Here is a 16307-nt window from a genome sequence, read left to right on the forward strand (position 1 = left end):
ATGGCCCAGAAAGCTGTCTGTGGACAAACGCCGGCTCCCTTGGCCTGAAGCGAGATGAGCGCCACACCCCATAGTCGCCTTTGACCGGACCTAACTGTCCAGGGGTCATTTACCTTTAACTTACTAGGAAAGAACAGTATTTCATTACATTTAAAGCTGTAGTTGTTGGGGTCTATGAAAAGGGAATGAGTTTCTGGTAAGGCAGAAGAGTTTGGATTTGGATTTGATATCCCGCTTTATCACTACCCGAAGGAGTCTCAAAGCAGCTAACATTCTCCTTTCCCTTCCTCCCTCACAACAAACACTCTGTGACGTGAGTGGGGCTGAGAGACTTCAGAGAAGTGTGACTAGCCCAGGGTCACCCAGCAGCTGCATGTGGAGGAGTGGGGAATCGGAACCTGGTTCACCAGATTACGAGTCTACCGCTCTTAACCACTATGAATCTAGCTGTCCAACCATTAGGAGTTCAGGCATTTTTAAGGGCCATTTAGCAAAGGAGAATTCCCCAAGGATCCATTTACTCACAACTCAACACAACACAACACATGCAGTTTCTCAGCTGGGTTACTCACAGTCTCTCTCATCTGATCCATCAGAGCAATCAATGCTGCCATCACAAACTTGCTCTTTTGCAATACATTTGCTGTTATCCTTGCAGGCTTGGAGCGGCTCTGAGCATCGTGGTTCGGTGCATCTAGTCCCATGCTCTAGAACGTACCCGGCGATGCACCTGCAACTTCTCCCTTGCGGAATCGGCAAGCAAATGTGGCTGCATCCACCATTCTTTTCCGAACAGCCATTGTGACCTAGAAGTAGCAAGAGAAAGATTTTTAACCGCTTTGGCTTCCCTGCTACTCTGACCCTCCTGTCAGCTTGGTTGCTGGTGCAATAAACCCTTGGTTGGTTTTTTTTTTTGGGGGGGGGGGTTATAAACAGGAATAATTTTATACAAGGAAGTATACCAAGTTCTCTCATGTCATATGTATATCACAAAAATAGCATAATAAATGTGGGAAAATATCTGCAACATCTGTTTCATTCTTAGTGGTCAATGTATGAGTTCTTGGTTTATGAATTGGTTTAAACAATTAGGAAGAAGGAGGAGGAGGAGGGGAAAAAGGGGGAAGAGGGGGAGTGGCGGGTGGGGTTGGCTGGTTATGCTTCTATTACTCTACTTAGTGGGTGGGGTGTCAGCGTTACTTATATGGGTTCTTACTACTCACTTGTTATATTTCCTTCATGGTGAGAGAGGTTGCAGGTGGCTTAAGGTGTGGTTGGTTGTCTTTGGTTGGCTGTAGTGTGAAATGTTTTTGTGTGAGAGCAGGGGGCAGGGGGCCCCTATTTTTGAATCAGGTTAGCCAGATTGATTTGCATGCTTTGGGGGGATTCTTGATGTTGTCTTGTTGGGCTCTGTATGTGATAAAGGGGAACCATACTGGGGTGAAGGCGTCTTCTTCTATTTGTCCCCGTGTCGGTTTATTGGTTAGTTTTTCTAAAACAAACCTGTGTTAAACCCTTCTGTTACCTGGTCCCCAGTTTAAGCAATCTAAAAAGGTAAAGGGACCCAGCGTACACCTTCCAGGTCATGTGGCCAGCATGACTAAGCTGCTTCTGGTGAACCAGAGCAGTGCACGGAAATACTGTTTACCTTCCCTCCAGAGTGGTACCTATTTATCTACTTGCACTTTGATGTGCTTTCGAACTGCTAGGTTGGCAGGAGCAGGGACTGAGCAACGGGAGCTCACCCCGTCATGGGGATTTGAACCGCCAACCTTCTGATCGGCAAGTCCTAGGCTCTGAGGTTTAACCCACAGCGCCACCCGCGACCCATTAAGCAAGCCTTAAAGATAGCGGGAGTTCTTCCAGAAGGCAAGCAGCTTGACAGATTCTAGTAAGGAAGAACTGGTGCCCCTATTTTTGTGTTAGGTTAAGAAGCCACCATTTTGAGTTATACCCCCCAAAGGGCCCCAGTTGACCAAGTAACTGTTCAAAAGAGACCCTGGTCACCCTTTTAAAACTTTAAAAATGTTTACCTTGTTGGTTGAGTTTGCTGTAGATCTTTATATCCACAAGTTTCTGCTCTTCTTTAAACCACCAGTTTTCCGAATCATCCAGTCTGCTGTGCCACACCTTTGTTGCACCTATTAAGACATAAAATAAGAGAAAAAAATTGGAGACACATTCTTTACAGTGACCTAGGGCATTACTGGTGTGTGTGTGTGTGTGTGTGTGTGTGAGAGAGAGAGAGAGAGAGAGAGAGAGAGAGAGAGAGAGAAACTATAAGGCATTAGAATTTCCCACCCCAATTCTCAACTAGCTAGAATCTGTTTATTTCTGAGCTAATTAGGTAAGTTATCTTCATGCACAGTGCACTGCATCAAGCCTCCCAAAGAATACCAACTGAATGTGTCCCATAAGCTTAGGAATAATGCCAAACACTCATCTGAACCCCCTAGAATGCCGATCATTTAAGACTTCTAGCTAGGATCAGTTCCTTGGCATCTGCCCCACTTAATTTTGTTGGCATGCCATGGACTTCTCAAGTCCAGGCAGGTGATCAAGCATCGCCATGTGCTACCATCTGCCACATCTACCCAGTGGCGTAAGGATGGGGGGGGGACAGGGGGCCGTGGCTCTGGGCACACAACCAGGCGCCCCTTACAACAGGCACCCTCATCGAGGCTGGAGCTGTGGGGAATCATAGAATCATAGAGTTGGAAGAGACCACAAGGGCCATCGAGTCCAACCCCCTGCCAAGCAGGAAACACCATCAGAGCACTCCTGACATATGGTTGCCAAGCCTCTGCTTAAAGACCTCCAAAGGAGGAGACTCCACCACACTCCTTGGCAGCAAATTCCACTGTCGAACAGCTCTTACTGTCAGGAAGTTCTTCCTAATGTTTAGGTGGAATCTTCTTTCTTGTAGTTTGGATCCATTGCTCCGTGTCCGCTTCTCTGGAGCAGCAGAAAACAACCTTTCTCCCTCCTCTATGTGACATCCTTTTATATATTTGAACATGGCTATCATATCACCCCTTAACCTCCTCTTCTCCAGGCTAAACATGCCCAGCTCCCTTAGCCGTTCCTCATAAGGCATCGTTTCCAGGCCTTTGACCATTTTGGTTGCCCTCCTCTGGACACGTTCCAGTTTGTCAGTGTCCTTCTTGAACTGTGGTGCCCAGAACTGGACACAGTACTCCAGGTGGGGAGACAAGCTGCGCCCAGGCCTAGCCTTTAGGGCTGGGGCACCGGCAGTACCTCCTCCTCCTCCTCGTGGCCAGCGAAATGACCCCCGTGTGCCCTGCCACTGGGCTGGCCGAGAGGAAGGAGGAAGAGGAAGGTAGGACAGCGCTGCTGGAGCCACGTGCATTGCCCAGAGTGCCTTGCTGCAGTGATAGGTAGCATGAGGTGCCACGGTGGTGCCCTCAGCTTCACTTTTTGTCTGCCTTATCTCTGCTACCAGGTTGGGACTAGTTCGCAAGGAGAGATTCCCTTGATTAGACGCTGGCCAGCAAAGGGACTGACCATTGCTCAGTCCACCAGAGGGGCACAACACTTGCCCCACCCCGGAGACCAGCAACCCATGCTACGTCCCTGCATCGACTCACACTTTATTTAAATATAATGTTTTGCTGGAATTCTGCAATTGTTGGAGCCTGCTTACCATTGCGTGCCGTTGTTGTCCAGACCATTATCCCCTCCCCAGCCGTGAAGAGTGTAAGGCCACGCAGCCCAGAACGAATGAGCCTGTGCTGAGTGCCGTCCACCCGAATGCTTTCCACAGTGCCTTTTGCTGGAAGAAAGGAAGTTAGAGGCTGAGCTGTGTAAGAGGAATATGCATGGGAACTACTCCTGTTGGTTCTTAGGAGCAAAAATATCATTGAGTTTCAAGCCACATTACATTAAAGACTGGCATCTGCAGAGAAGCATCTCATTCGCTGACTTCCATTCTCTAAACTTTCCATGATCTTGAAATATTTCGTCTTGAAAGCATTCCTAGCGGGAAGTCGCCAACACTTGTTACATTGATTAGATCTTGCTGGCCATGCCTATCTTGGACTTTTGATTCTCTGCAGGATACAGATACAGCTTAAACACTGACACCGTATCCGAACTGGATTTGAAAGCCAGCCCATTATAATAAATAAAAATAAAGGCAATAAAGTTAACAAAGGATCCATTTCCAGATCCCAAGATGGGTTATTTTGCAAGTTAGTTAGTGGTTCAGCCAGTCCAGAAAGCTGGCCAAGCCTTTCAACATGCCCCAAAGGAGGCTAAAGGTAAAGGGACCCCTGACCGTTACGCCCAATCGTGGCCGACTCTGGGGTTGCGGCGCTCATCTCGCTTTATTGGCCAAGGAAGCCGGCGTACAGCTTCCGGGTCACGTGGCCAGCATGGCTAAGCCGCTTCTGGAGAACCAGAGCAGCGCACGGAAGTGCCGTTTACCTTCCCGCTGGAGCGGTACCTACTTATCTACTTGCACTTTGACGTGCTTTTGAACTGCTAGGTGGGCAGGAGCAGGGACCGAGCAACAGGAGCTCACCCCGTTGCAGGGATTCAAACCGCCAACCTTCTGATCGGCAAGTCCTAGGCTCTGTGGTTTAACCCACAGCGCCACCCGCGTCCCTTAAAGGAGGCTAGCTGCGCCCAAATAATTATACCATTGTGGATGTTAGACTACTCACCTTGGTCAGCCCAGTAGACCTGGGTGCCATAATCTACTATTGTTAAACCCACTGGAGTCTGTGATGTCGCCCAGAGAACGTTCCTCCTGCTCCCATCCATGGAAGAACATTCTATTACGGGACCAAGGGCGCTGTGTTCGTTACCGGAGTCGACAAAGCACATAGCCGCAGTTGGGGGGTGCAGAACTACAGAAGTTGGATGGGACAGCCCATCGCTGATCAGAACAAGTGTGTATCTCCCATCTGAAGTTGCCACTTGGATTGATGGGTGCTTGCTGTCAATCCAGTAGATGTTGCCACTCAGCCAGTCAAGAGCTAGTGAGATCACGGTGCCCTTGACCGGCAGGACTTCCTTCAGTGCAACTCTCCCAGCGTCCTTCATAGCTAGGACCTTTATGACACCACCTTCAGACTCCGAGAAGTAAAGTGCATTGTCACGTACAGAGTAGTCTACTGCTGCCAAGTGGTTGACGCTTGTCATGGGGAGGGTGCTGTGGACAGGGGTCAGCTGCCCCGAAACGGAGCGCAGTTTCTTTAGGTAGACCTAGGATTTTAGGACAGCATTAGATACATTTATGTGGTTTTGGGAGGCAACAAGAGGGTGTTCCATTTGCAGCTTCAGCGGAGAAATTCTGCCAAGGAAACTGCAATGGTTCTAAGGGGTTACTCATGCGTAAGCAGGTGCCTATCTCCCCAGCTGGGTGCAAACACCTGGCTGGGCTGCCAAAGTGAACCTTTTCTGTCCGGACAGCCACTCACCCGTGGCTGACTCAGTCGCTGGCAGAATCTGTCAGTGGGCGTTTCTTAAACTTCTTCCAGCAAAGAAGCTCTTTGATGCCTAGTCTCCGCCTACCCTCTCTGCGCGAAAGCCTTCTGCGCAAGGAGGGTGTGGGCAACGGAGGACCCCTACTCTCCCCGCTGGTCCCAGGCAAGGAGTCATGGGACCACCTCGCTACTTCCCCCACCAGCCCCCCTTCTCCACTGGTGCTACACTGATTCTCTTCCCCAGAAGATGGGCTGCTCCTCCCGATCCCTAGACGATCTCTGGAATCCCTCTGGCTTTTGCGCCCCCTCTCCAGTACTGATGGCAGTTCCCGGACAGAAACCCTTCTCATATGACCTAAATCTACAGTGGTACCTTGGGTTAAGAACTTAATTTGTTCTGAAGGTCCATTCTTAACCTGAAACTGTTCTTAACCTGAGGTACCACTTTAGCTAATGGGGCCTCCCGATGCCGCCACGCGATTTCTGTTCTCATCCTGAAGCAAAGTTCTTAACCCAAGGTACTATTTCTGGGTTAGCGGAGTCTGTAACCTGAAGCGTCTGTAACCTGAAGCGTCTGTAACCTGAGGTACCACTGTACTGGTCTTTAGGGCCTTTTTCCCACAACTGGCAAAGATGAGCCTTCACGCAAGTCTAAAACAACTGTGTCTCTGCAACACAGTGAAGTAGAAGCTCTCCATCGAAGTGAGTTTCGTAAAAGTGTACAAGGGGCCTGACTGAGGCATCACAGTCTTCTTCACTTGCGAGAGAAAAGACAATGGACATTTCACAAGGGCAAGTGCTGCAGGGAAAGAGCTTCAGTAATGTGTGACCCTGAAGTTTTGGATCCCCTTCAAACTGGTGCCAAAGTTTTGTGCTATTTTTGTGCCACCCCCCAAACTGAGTAATTGATACTCCAACGAGGAGACAAAGGTATTCCCGTCCCCAACAAGCCAACATTGTGTGATTCACTCCAAACCGGTGCCAAATTTTGCAACCGTTTCAAACCTTTCTGCACTGCAAACCCTGCTCCCAAAATGAGGAATTGATACTAAAAATTGGGTTCCTAGTTAATGCCGCTGAAGTGAAATGCACTCAAGATCCCACATGGTCTGATTGACTCCAAGCAGTGTCAAATTCTCACAGTTGTTTTGCACCATTTCAGAGCACAAACCCCATGTTTTGCATTGCCCCCTAAAAAGCAGCACGGTAAATGCATTAAAATCGAGAAATATCTCTGCCCAGAGGCTGACAATGGCAGTTTGAGCGTTTCCGCTGCACCAAACAGCACAAAACTATTGCATAGTGACTGCTCTCCACATCAAACGGAGGGCACCCTTTGCATGCCAGCGCACAGCACCCCCAATCCTACGTGACTCCCGGCAAAGCGCTCCTGGACCACCTCCCCAAGTGCGGACCAGGTGAGCGTAGGGTCCGCTCTTTAAGCATAAAAGAGCCTACCTGGGAGCTCTCAGTCGGCTCCAGAGCTTCATCCTCTGAGAAGGTAAGACTAGGGCCACAGTCTGCTCTGGGGCCGGGTGGGAGCCATGTCTTTAACTCACTCCACCTGGCGGTGATCCCAGGGTTCCCCGTTAAAGGGGTTGCGTTGAGGGGAGTCACTGGCCATACGTTGAAAGGCTGTCAGTGCACTCCTCTGTGTTGCGGTGAAATAGTGGGCAGGCTCTCTGCTTAAACATACCGTATTTTTCGCTCTATAAGACGCACCCAATCATAAGACACACCTAGTTTTAGATGAGAACAGGAAAAACAATTCTCTCTCTCTGCGCAGCGCCCCTTCAATGAAGTGGCAGGAGAAACGGAGCCCCTTCCATTTATCCTCTAGCTTCGCTGAAGGGGTGCTGCACAGAGAGGAAAAGCTGTGCAGCGCCTCTCCAGCGAAGTGAAGCCAGGAGAACAAGAGGGATCGGTGCGCACTGACCCCTCTTGCTCTCCTGGCTTCAGCGAAAGCAACGCAAAGCCTCCGGAGTTAGTGGCACAGAACATCACAAAGCTAACACTTTGGTATCAGTCGAGAGGGGATCCAAAATTTTGAGGTCATGCTTTAATGCAGCTCACGGAAAGGGAGATGAGATACACAACATTTTTTGTCGAGCAGCCTTGTAAGAGCTCAATCTAGTCATGTTTACCCAGCAGGGGGGAAAATCCTTTCCTTTCCAAGCTTACCACAAAGGGGGAAAGGACCCCTTGGACTGGAAAACTACAACAAAATTCCCTGTTATTATGGCAAGAGGTCATTTGCAGCAATACCTGAGTAATAGAGGCTTGTGCAACCAGAAACATGAACGCCGTCTCCTTCAGAGGAACGCAGGTCTTTTCGTCGTTTGAAAGCACAAGTCCAGCTGGGCAGCGGCAGCTCCCTCTTTTGTTTGGGTTCAACAGGCACAAGTGGGAACAGCCATTTCCCGCACACGGGTTGGGGGCTCCCGGCTGAAGAACTTCATGCAAGATCTGCAAACGAATTTTGCCAGATGTTAAAAGCCTTGACCAAGATTGATGTTGTCAGGGCATCTCTGTGTGTAGCCTGAATCAAGACCATGCACTGCAACATACACTGTGCTGGTGGAAATCTGCAGTAAAGCCCGTCTGCATTGTGTGGGTGAGTTGGGGAAAGGAAAAGCATTTCCCATTTAATCTCAAGTTTGTGGGAGTTGTCATGAAGTGGGGGGAAAGGTACCTTCCGTCCTCCATTTGACAAAGGATGAGGCCCATGAGCCAGGTGTGCAACAGGTCAGTTTCCCTGGCAGTCTGGATTTAGTCTAAACCACAGAGCCTAGGGCTTGCTGATCAGAAGGTCGGCGGTTCGAATCCCCGCGACGGGGTGAGCTCCTGTTGCTCGGTCCCTGCTCCTGCCAACCTAGCAGTCCGAAAGCATGTCAAAGTGCAAGTAGATAAATAGGTACCACTCTGGTGGGAAGGTAAACGGCGTTTCCGTGTGCTGCTCTGGTTCGCCAGAAGTGGCTTAGTCATGCTGGCCACGTAACCCGGAAGCTGTATGCCGGCTCCCTCGGCCAATAAAGCGAGATGAGCGCCGCAACCCCAGAGTCGTCCGCGACAGGGCCTAATGGTCAGGAGTCCCTTTACCTTTACTCTGAATTTTTGAAACAGAAGAGCTTGCGTTGCTCCCCAGCTACTGAATAACTCTTTTAACAAACCGGGTCCTTCAGGCCTGAATTATTATTATTTCCAATACACTGTAAGGGCTTTGCCAAGCTAAGTGGAATGCATACAGCTTCTGTATGCAAGTGTGATTCACTTCAGCAGGCAAGTTTTTTTACTGATGGTTGGCAGCCTGAACCATATTCACACATGGGACTTCCCAAAATGAGTTAACACTAATTAGTGCAGCAGCTATACTCACAAGAATAGCGGCATTTGGCCTATACCTTGTTCCTAACCATGTTTTCCATTCTCCCAGCTTGCCTTGCAGCAAAACTGTTTGACTTGCTCAATATGATAGCGTGAGAGTTTTGTTCAGAGGGATGCTATGCAAACAAAGTCCCAGCAGAACCCAGTTTCAGTTATTCTTCAATGTTGGCAAGGAGATACACTCTTGGCTCAACCGACTGGTCCCTACAAAGAGTTAAAGGCAGTACCTTAAGTCCATATGGTTGCCCATGACGTTTGATAAGGACGGATCTATTCTTTCCAGTCCTTTTGTGTAGTCTCTGTACTGTCCTTGTTTTCAGCTCAGACCAATAAACGTAATCCTCAAAGACAGCCACTGCGAAGGGACTATGAATTTCAGTCAGCTCAAACACCTAGCAGAGGGGAAATGAAGTGTTGATGTCAAGATACTTATCCCTGTTTGACCTAGATCTTATGTTCAACAAAGATTTGGAAGTTTTTAAATGAGCATTGTTCCCTCATCATTTGTCTTTTTCACTTCTGGGTCAAATGCAAGATTTTGTATCCATATAGAATTCTATCAAGATTTACTGAGAGAAAAGATGGATTGTTACACTGAAAGCAGGAGCAGTTACCACTTTCAAAGGAAAAAAGAAGCCTCAGCTCTTGAATATATAAGCTTACCTGAGCTTCGTCCACAGCTGGAAGCAAGAATTTATTTGATATTAATTTAACTTGCATACTGCTTTATATTTCAAGAAATCTCTAAAGTGGGTTACGTCAACTGTACTACCGACACTTCTAAAGTACCACATTTAAGTAACGTAAGAAATAAATCTCTAAATACGCCTGAGTAAAATAAAAAACAAAGGTAAATCTTACACAAATCAAAAATACATCAATGTACAGTATAATTATATAGAGTTTAATCAATGAAATTTATCACAACAGATTATAGGCATACATATAGCTGACCCACAACAAAGTGGCAGTTAAATTTCAGGCTGGAAGTTGGAAAGAATATTGGAGTCAGATAAAAGGATGGTCTTTCTTTACTGATATTGTGAATGAACTTGAGTCAAGAACAAAGAAAGTGGATTTTAAAGCAGTATACCTACTTTGGGGGTCGCCCTATCTATCTATCTATCTATCTATCTATCTATCTATCTATCATCTATGGGACGCGGGTGGTGCTGTGGGTTAAACCACAGAGCCTAGGGCTTACTGATCAGAAGGTCAGCAGTTCGAATTCCCACGACGGGGTGAGCTCCTGTTGCTCGGTCCCTACTCCTACCAACCTAGCAGTTCGAAAGCACCTAAAAGTGCAAGTAGATAAATAGGTACCACTCCGGCGGGAAGGTAAACGGCGTTTCCGTGTGCTGCTCTGGTTCGCCAGAAGCGGCTTAGTCATGCTGGCCACATGACCTGGAAGCTGTACGCCGGCTCCCTCGGCCAATAAAGCGAGATGAGCGCCGCAACCCCAGTCGGTCATGACTGGACCTAATGGTCAGGGGTCCCTTTACCTTTACTATATGTGTGTGTGTGTGTGTGTGTGTGTGTGTGTGTGTGAGAGAGAGAGAGAGAGAGAGAGAGAGACAGAGACAGAGAGAGAGAGAGAGAAAGAAAGAAAGAAAGAAAGAAAGAAAGAAAGAAAGAGGAGAGATCACATGAATATTATAAAAAAGCATTTTTGCATACGATAACACATTTGGCAATCACTCCATCCACACTCCAGGTATGCTTATAAGGTCTGCGGTACCTTCATACCACTGCCATCCAAGTAGGCCGACCCAATATAGTGAAACTTGTCGTCAGACCAGAAGATTTTCCAGCTCAGGAGGTCAAGGGTTATGCTGGTGGGCCAGCCAAGCCCATCAAGTAGTACCGATCTGCTGCTTCCATCCATACCAGCTTGCTCTATTTTGGAGTCATCCCCTATTGCAGACCAATACATTAACCTAAGGAAGAGAAGGTGAAAGATAAGATACTTCTGCGGGGCAGAGAAATTGAATGGACTTCAGTTTTCACACACTACCGATATAATGCTTGTTGGAAAGAAAAGGTTCGCAAGCCTAAATTCCATTTTAGTCTGCACATTTTAATTGCCATTTTCTGCAATTGTCCCCTTTTGAGAATCATACATCTCTTATCGGAGCCAGAGCCCACTTTGAGCCAGGTCATGAATCCCTAAGACCAGAGCAGCTCAGATCAAAAATCCTGCAAATGGTAAGTGTGCATTGTCCTTTGCACATGAGTTGTCCCCTAGCACACTAGAATGAAAAGCTGGTCTTCCGTGCAGTTTAGAGTTCCAGACTCTTTCTTTTTAACCTGAATGGCTTATATGTATGGAACATCCCCAATAAGGAGTTGCCATCAGTCCCATTTTGTGGCAATCTTTTTTTTTAATGTTTTGATTGGTCAAGCTTGCCAAGCCTACTTGAAAAGTTTTTGTATGTGGTGGGCAGGCACAGCGATACAATGTGCACCTTTGCCCTTTTTTATTTTAAAGCTTAGGCTAGCCTTGAAAAGAAGCTAAGATCAAGAGCCAAGACTAGAATGGCAGACCAGCAACACTTCTCACAGTAATTAGAATGGCATGTGTGGCTTTTGGGCGGCCTGTATCTAGCACATGCAGCACACTACATAGTAGCTTGGTTCCCAAACGCCTTGGTACTCAAAACGCCTTGGTTCCCAAACGCTGAAAACTCAGAAGTAAATGTTCCAGTTATTGAACGTTTTTCAGAAGCCAGACGTCCAATGTGAGTGTCTGCTATTGTTTCCGAGGCGCCTGCACCAATCAGAAGCTGCACCTTGGTATTCGAACATTTCAGAAGTCAAACGGACCTCCAGAATGAATTAAGTTTCGCGCTTTTGTTTTTGCGATTTATTTTGTGTTTTTGAGGCTTTTCCGGGTTTTTTTTGTATGTGTGTGACTGTGTGGAACCCAGTTCAGCTACTGACTGATTGTGTGACTGCAGAAATGGCTAAAAGCCCCCCGTCTAAACAATGAGTATCAGCAGTGCAGGTAAGAAAAAAAAAATAATTTCTATCATCTAAAATACTGTCTTATTGATTTTATAGTGCAGTACATTGATTTTTGCTTTCATTTTGTGGATCGACGGTCTCGTTAGATAGTAAAATTCATGATAAATTGCTGTTTTAGGGGTTGTTTTTAAAAGTCTGGAACGGATTAATCCATTTTGCATTACTTTCTATGGGAAAGTGCACCTTGGTTTTGGAACGGACTTCCGGAACGGATTAAGTTTGAGAACCAAGGTACCGCTGTATTCCAGTTAGAAGCCCAACCTTCTTGGAAGCAATGTTCATAAAATACAGAGACTCTGAAAGTCTTACCCATCCAACGGGTGGAGTGCGAGTGACCGAGGCTGATCCAGGTAATCAAGAACCATAGTGTGCTCAGAAATTCCTCTCCATTTGCCATTTAGCTGCGTAGCCAAGATCTGTCCTGCCATCCCATCTGTCCAGTAAAGATTTCTTCCTACCCAGTCTACTGCTATGCAATCCGATTTGATTCCTGGAGTCATGGGAGGTGGGGGGGAGATAAAATGAGTGCACTCCACCGACACTTGGAGGTCAGGAACGTAACTCCCCATGCAAATTGGTCATTGCCTATATTTACTCTAGCAGGTGCCAAACTTGCTGTGTTAAAATCACCTAGGCTATTAGAAAAGACAGGTGTAGCTACCTGCAGTGACTTTCTGCAGCATTTCATGGATTGCACAATTTTCATTTCTGCTCCAAACCACCTTGCAAATACTGGTGGCCTGGACAAGCGGTTGCTCTGGAATTACCATATTTTTTGCTCTATAAGACTCACTTTTTCCCTCCTAAAAAGTAAGGGGAAATGTGTGTGCGTCTTATGGAGCGAATGCAGGCTGCGCAGCTATCACAGAAGCCAGAACAGCAAGAGGAACTGCTGCTTTCACTGCACAGTGATCCCTCTTGCTGTTCTGGCTTCTGAGATTCAGAATATTTTTTTTCTTGTTTTCCTCCTCCAAAAACTAGGTGTGTCTTGTGGTCTGGTGCGTCTTATAGAGCGAAAAATACAGTAGTCCAGAAAGCTTCTTCTGGAACAGGGTATTTGTGCCAGATTCAGTTTATTACGCAAGTAAGAAAGAGGTTACATTCCGTGCCTCGTCCGCACCAGTTTTCTTCCCTTCTTTGATGATATTCATTTAAAAATAAATGCAAGAATGCCGACAATTTCAGCTGTGCAAAAATAGGCTCTGCAACTTTCTTGGGAGCAAGTCTCTTTGAACTTAATACAGTGGTACCTCGGGTTACATATGTTTCAGGTTACATACGCTTCAGGTTGCAGACTCCGCTAACCCAGAAATAGTGCTTCAGGTAAAGAACTTGGCTTCAGGATGAGAACAGAAATCGTGCTCCGGCGGCACGGCGGCAGGAGGAGGTCCCATTAGCTAAAGTGGTGCTTCAGGTTAAGAACAGTTTCAGGTTAAGAACGGACCTCCGGAACGAATTAAGTACTTAACCCAAGGTACCACTGTATTTTACATTCAACAAGTAGGAAGTTTCATCAGAGACTTTCAGCAAACAAAGTTCAAAGTAGTTTGATCCCAAGTCAGATGCCCAAGCCTAAACCAAAAGACCCACCTTTAACTAGAGTCCCCCTTTCCTTGTTTCTCATGTTCATCCACTTAATGCTTTCTGCATTGAGGTCCATCCAGAAGATTTTCTGCTCCGCCAAGTCATAGTCAATAGAAAAGATAATAAAGTCCTTCTCAGTGGTCAATATAACATCTTCTTTCAGGCTCCTTAATCCATATAGGATCAAATTGAACTGAACTGCAACAAGCAACTTCGGCTCAGAGCCTGCAGGAAAGAGAAGTGGTTACACACTGAAGTTTTTTAAAGTTACTGCTGCACTTAACATTACTCCCCACATTTGTATTTGGGTGAAAAGTAATACATGGCAAGTTACGCCAGCTTTCTTTTCATTTGTTTGCAGCTTCAGTCTTTGCAAAGCAATGCTGCTTTTCGAAGCAGCAGAATTCTAGGTGCTAAGTCGGGAGTCCTTGCCCAACTAACAACTCTATTAGAGCTGCTCAGCAAGCTCCCTTCACTTTCCCAGCACCGTGCAGGACAATACAGAGGCTTAGTTTCTACAGCTTCCTAGCCCCAAGTCTGTGGGTGCATGTGCCTGAAGCCAAATTCTTTTATTCCACTTCAGGCAAGCTCAGCTCAAGCCACTGAACCACACAGACATATGCCTACCACAAGAGGCAAGCTCCACATTTACAGGGCCTTACCAACTACTTTAGGGACGCAGGTGGCGCTGTGGGTTAAACCACAGAGCCTAGGACTTGCCAATCAGAAGGTCGGCAGTTTGAATCCGCGCGATGGGGTGAGTGCCCGTTGCTCGGTCCCTGCTCCTGCCAACCTAGCAGTTTGAAAGCACATCAAGTGCAAGTAGGTAAGTAGGTACCGCTCCGGCGGGAAGGTAAACGGCATTTCCGTGCACTGCTCTGGTTCGCCAGAAGTGGCTTAGTCATGCTGGCCACACGACCCGGAAGCTGTACGCCAGCTCCCTCGGCCAATAAAGCGAGATGAGCGCCGCAACCCCAGAGTCGGCCACGACTGGACCTAATGATCAGGGGTCCCTTTACTTACCAACTACTTTGCAGGTGTGGCCATCTGGTTCCAGCAAGTAGCCAGGGTGGCAAGTGCACATATAGCTTCCCTCTGTGTTGACGCAAGTCTGGCTGCATTTCTCCTCCGACAGCTCTTTACATTCATTGATATCTTTGCAGGAGCGCCTGTCGCTCCTTAGCCGGAATCCTTCGTAGCAAGCACATTTCTGTAAGGAGAAGGTTACGTTTAATGAAACTTGGGTCTTCATGTTGCAGGCAAGCGGGTCGCTTTTATCATCTTCGTTCAGAGCTTTTATGCTGGAACGCTCATGTATGAAAAGTTGCTGCTGGAGAAAAGTGAAATGATCGTTGCTGCTCAAGACTGATTGGTTGCGGAAATGACTGGTAGAATCCGAGACCAGGGAGAAGAGTTGGTGGAAGAAGAGTGGAAGAAATTTAAAGACTATTTACAGAAACACTGCAAAATTATTGAATGTTAATGATGTTGGAATGAAATGAAGTGGTTTTAGCAATAAGGCAAAAGGAATATGTAAAAATGGATTGATATTAGATGAAAATTCGAAGTTATAATATGTGAAGATAAGAAATTAAGGGTAAACAAAGAGGGTATGGATTTGCTGAACTAATTATTAAATGGAATACAAAAAAGGGAGGTGTGAGGAAGTCATGAAAATAAGTAAATGAGTGGTAAGAAAATAGAAAGAGGGATTTACTTTTAACTGTTTTTACTTTTCTTTACTATTTTTACTTTTCTGGTTTTTGTATTTTCTGTACTCTTTTTTTACTATTTTTGTAACTTTTTTCTTGTTGAAAATTTAATAAATATTATTTTTAAAAAAATAAAAGACTGATTGGTTGCTTTCTGTGTTCCATTTCTTTCATGGAAAGAGCCTTAGCAAGCTTCGTCCTGGCAGAAGCAGCAGTCAGTTTAGAAGTCACTCAATGCAGAGCCCTGTGGAATGGGTTCTAATGGGCAGGAGAGGATGTATGGATTGCAATTCATCCCTCCAGACTCCCAGTGTGTGTGAGCTGAACAGGGTTTCAAAACCCCATCCTTGGCAGCAAAATTAAAAGGAGCTCTGAAGCAAGGTGGCTCGCCCTTTTGTACATCGCTTAATGAAGGAGAAGGTGACAGCTTCGGTCCAAAAATATCATTTACTTACTTATATTCTTGCATTGGTTCACAGCAATTGCAGCAGTAAAAACTGTGCAGGTGAAGTGCTTATGTTTATATTATAAAGTGCATAAGGTTCCTAAAGGTGGAGCAAGTAGAGGCATAGCTGCATCTAACGCCGGGCAAAGGAAGAGAGAGAGGGGGGAACAAGAAGTACCGTATTTTTTGCTCTATAAGACTCACTTTTTCCCTCCTAAAAAGTAAGGGGAAATGTGTCTTATGGAGCGAATGCAGGCTGCGCAGCTATCCCAGAAGTCAGAACAGCAAGAGGGATTGCTACTTTGACTGTGCAGCGATCCTTCTTGCTGTTCTGGCTTCTGAGATTCAGAATATTTTTTTTCTTGTTTTCCTCCTCCAAAAACTAGGTGCGTCTTATAGAGCGAAAAATACGGTACTATATGCTCCTCCCTCTCCAGGATACGAGGGTAAATGACATCATACAGTGCCCTGTCTACCAATTGTATTTCTATGGCCTGTGCATTTGCCAAGCAGCAATACAACTCTGAGCATCTTAAAAAGCAGAGACATCACCTTGCCAACAAAGGTCCGTATAGTTAAAGCTATGGTTTTCCCAGTAGTGATGTATGGAAGTGAGAGCTGGACCATAAAGAAGGCTGATCGCCAAAGAATTGATGCTTTTGAAATATGGTGCTGGAGGAGACTCTTGAGAATTCCATGGACTGCAAG

General features: G+C 46.4%; 1 protein-coding gene across 1 annotated transcript in view; it reads right to left on the reverse strand.

Moving 5' to 3' along the window:
- Positions 1-16307, reverse strand: part of LOC310834552 (low-density lipoprotein receptor-related protein 2-like) — a 48616-nt gene that overhangs the window by 3408 nt on the left and 28901 nt on the right. The window contains exons 21-30 of the mRNA XM_083718127.1: positions 14466-14652; positions 13449-13667; positions 12168-12348; positions 10573-10771; positions 9062-9226; positions 7716-7916; positions 4686-5229; positions 3665-3793; positions 2034-2141; positions 573-806 (exon numbers count right to left, since the gene is read on the reverse strand). Coding sequence (XP_083574253.1) covers positions 573-806; positions 2034-2141; positions 3665-3793; positions 4686-5229; positions 7716-7916; positions 9062-9226; positions 10573-10771; positions 12168-12348; positions 13449-13667; positions 14466-14652 — 2167 coding nt within the window. The remainder of the gene's footprint in view (positions 1-572; positions 807-2033; positions 2142-3664; positions 3794-4685; positions 5230-7715; positions 7917-9061; positions 9227-10572; positions 10772-12167; positions 12349-13448; positions 13668-14465; positions 14653-16307) is intronic.

Source organism: Podarcis gaigeae (assembly GCF_964106915.1).
Source record: "Podarcis gaigeae genome assembly, chromosome: 17".
Lineage (NCBI taxonomy): Eukaryota > Metazoa > Chordata > Lepidosauria > Squamata > Lacertidae > Podarcis > Podarcis gaigeae.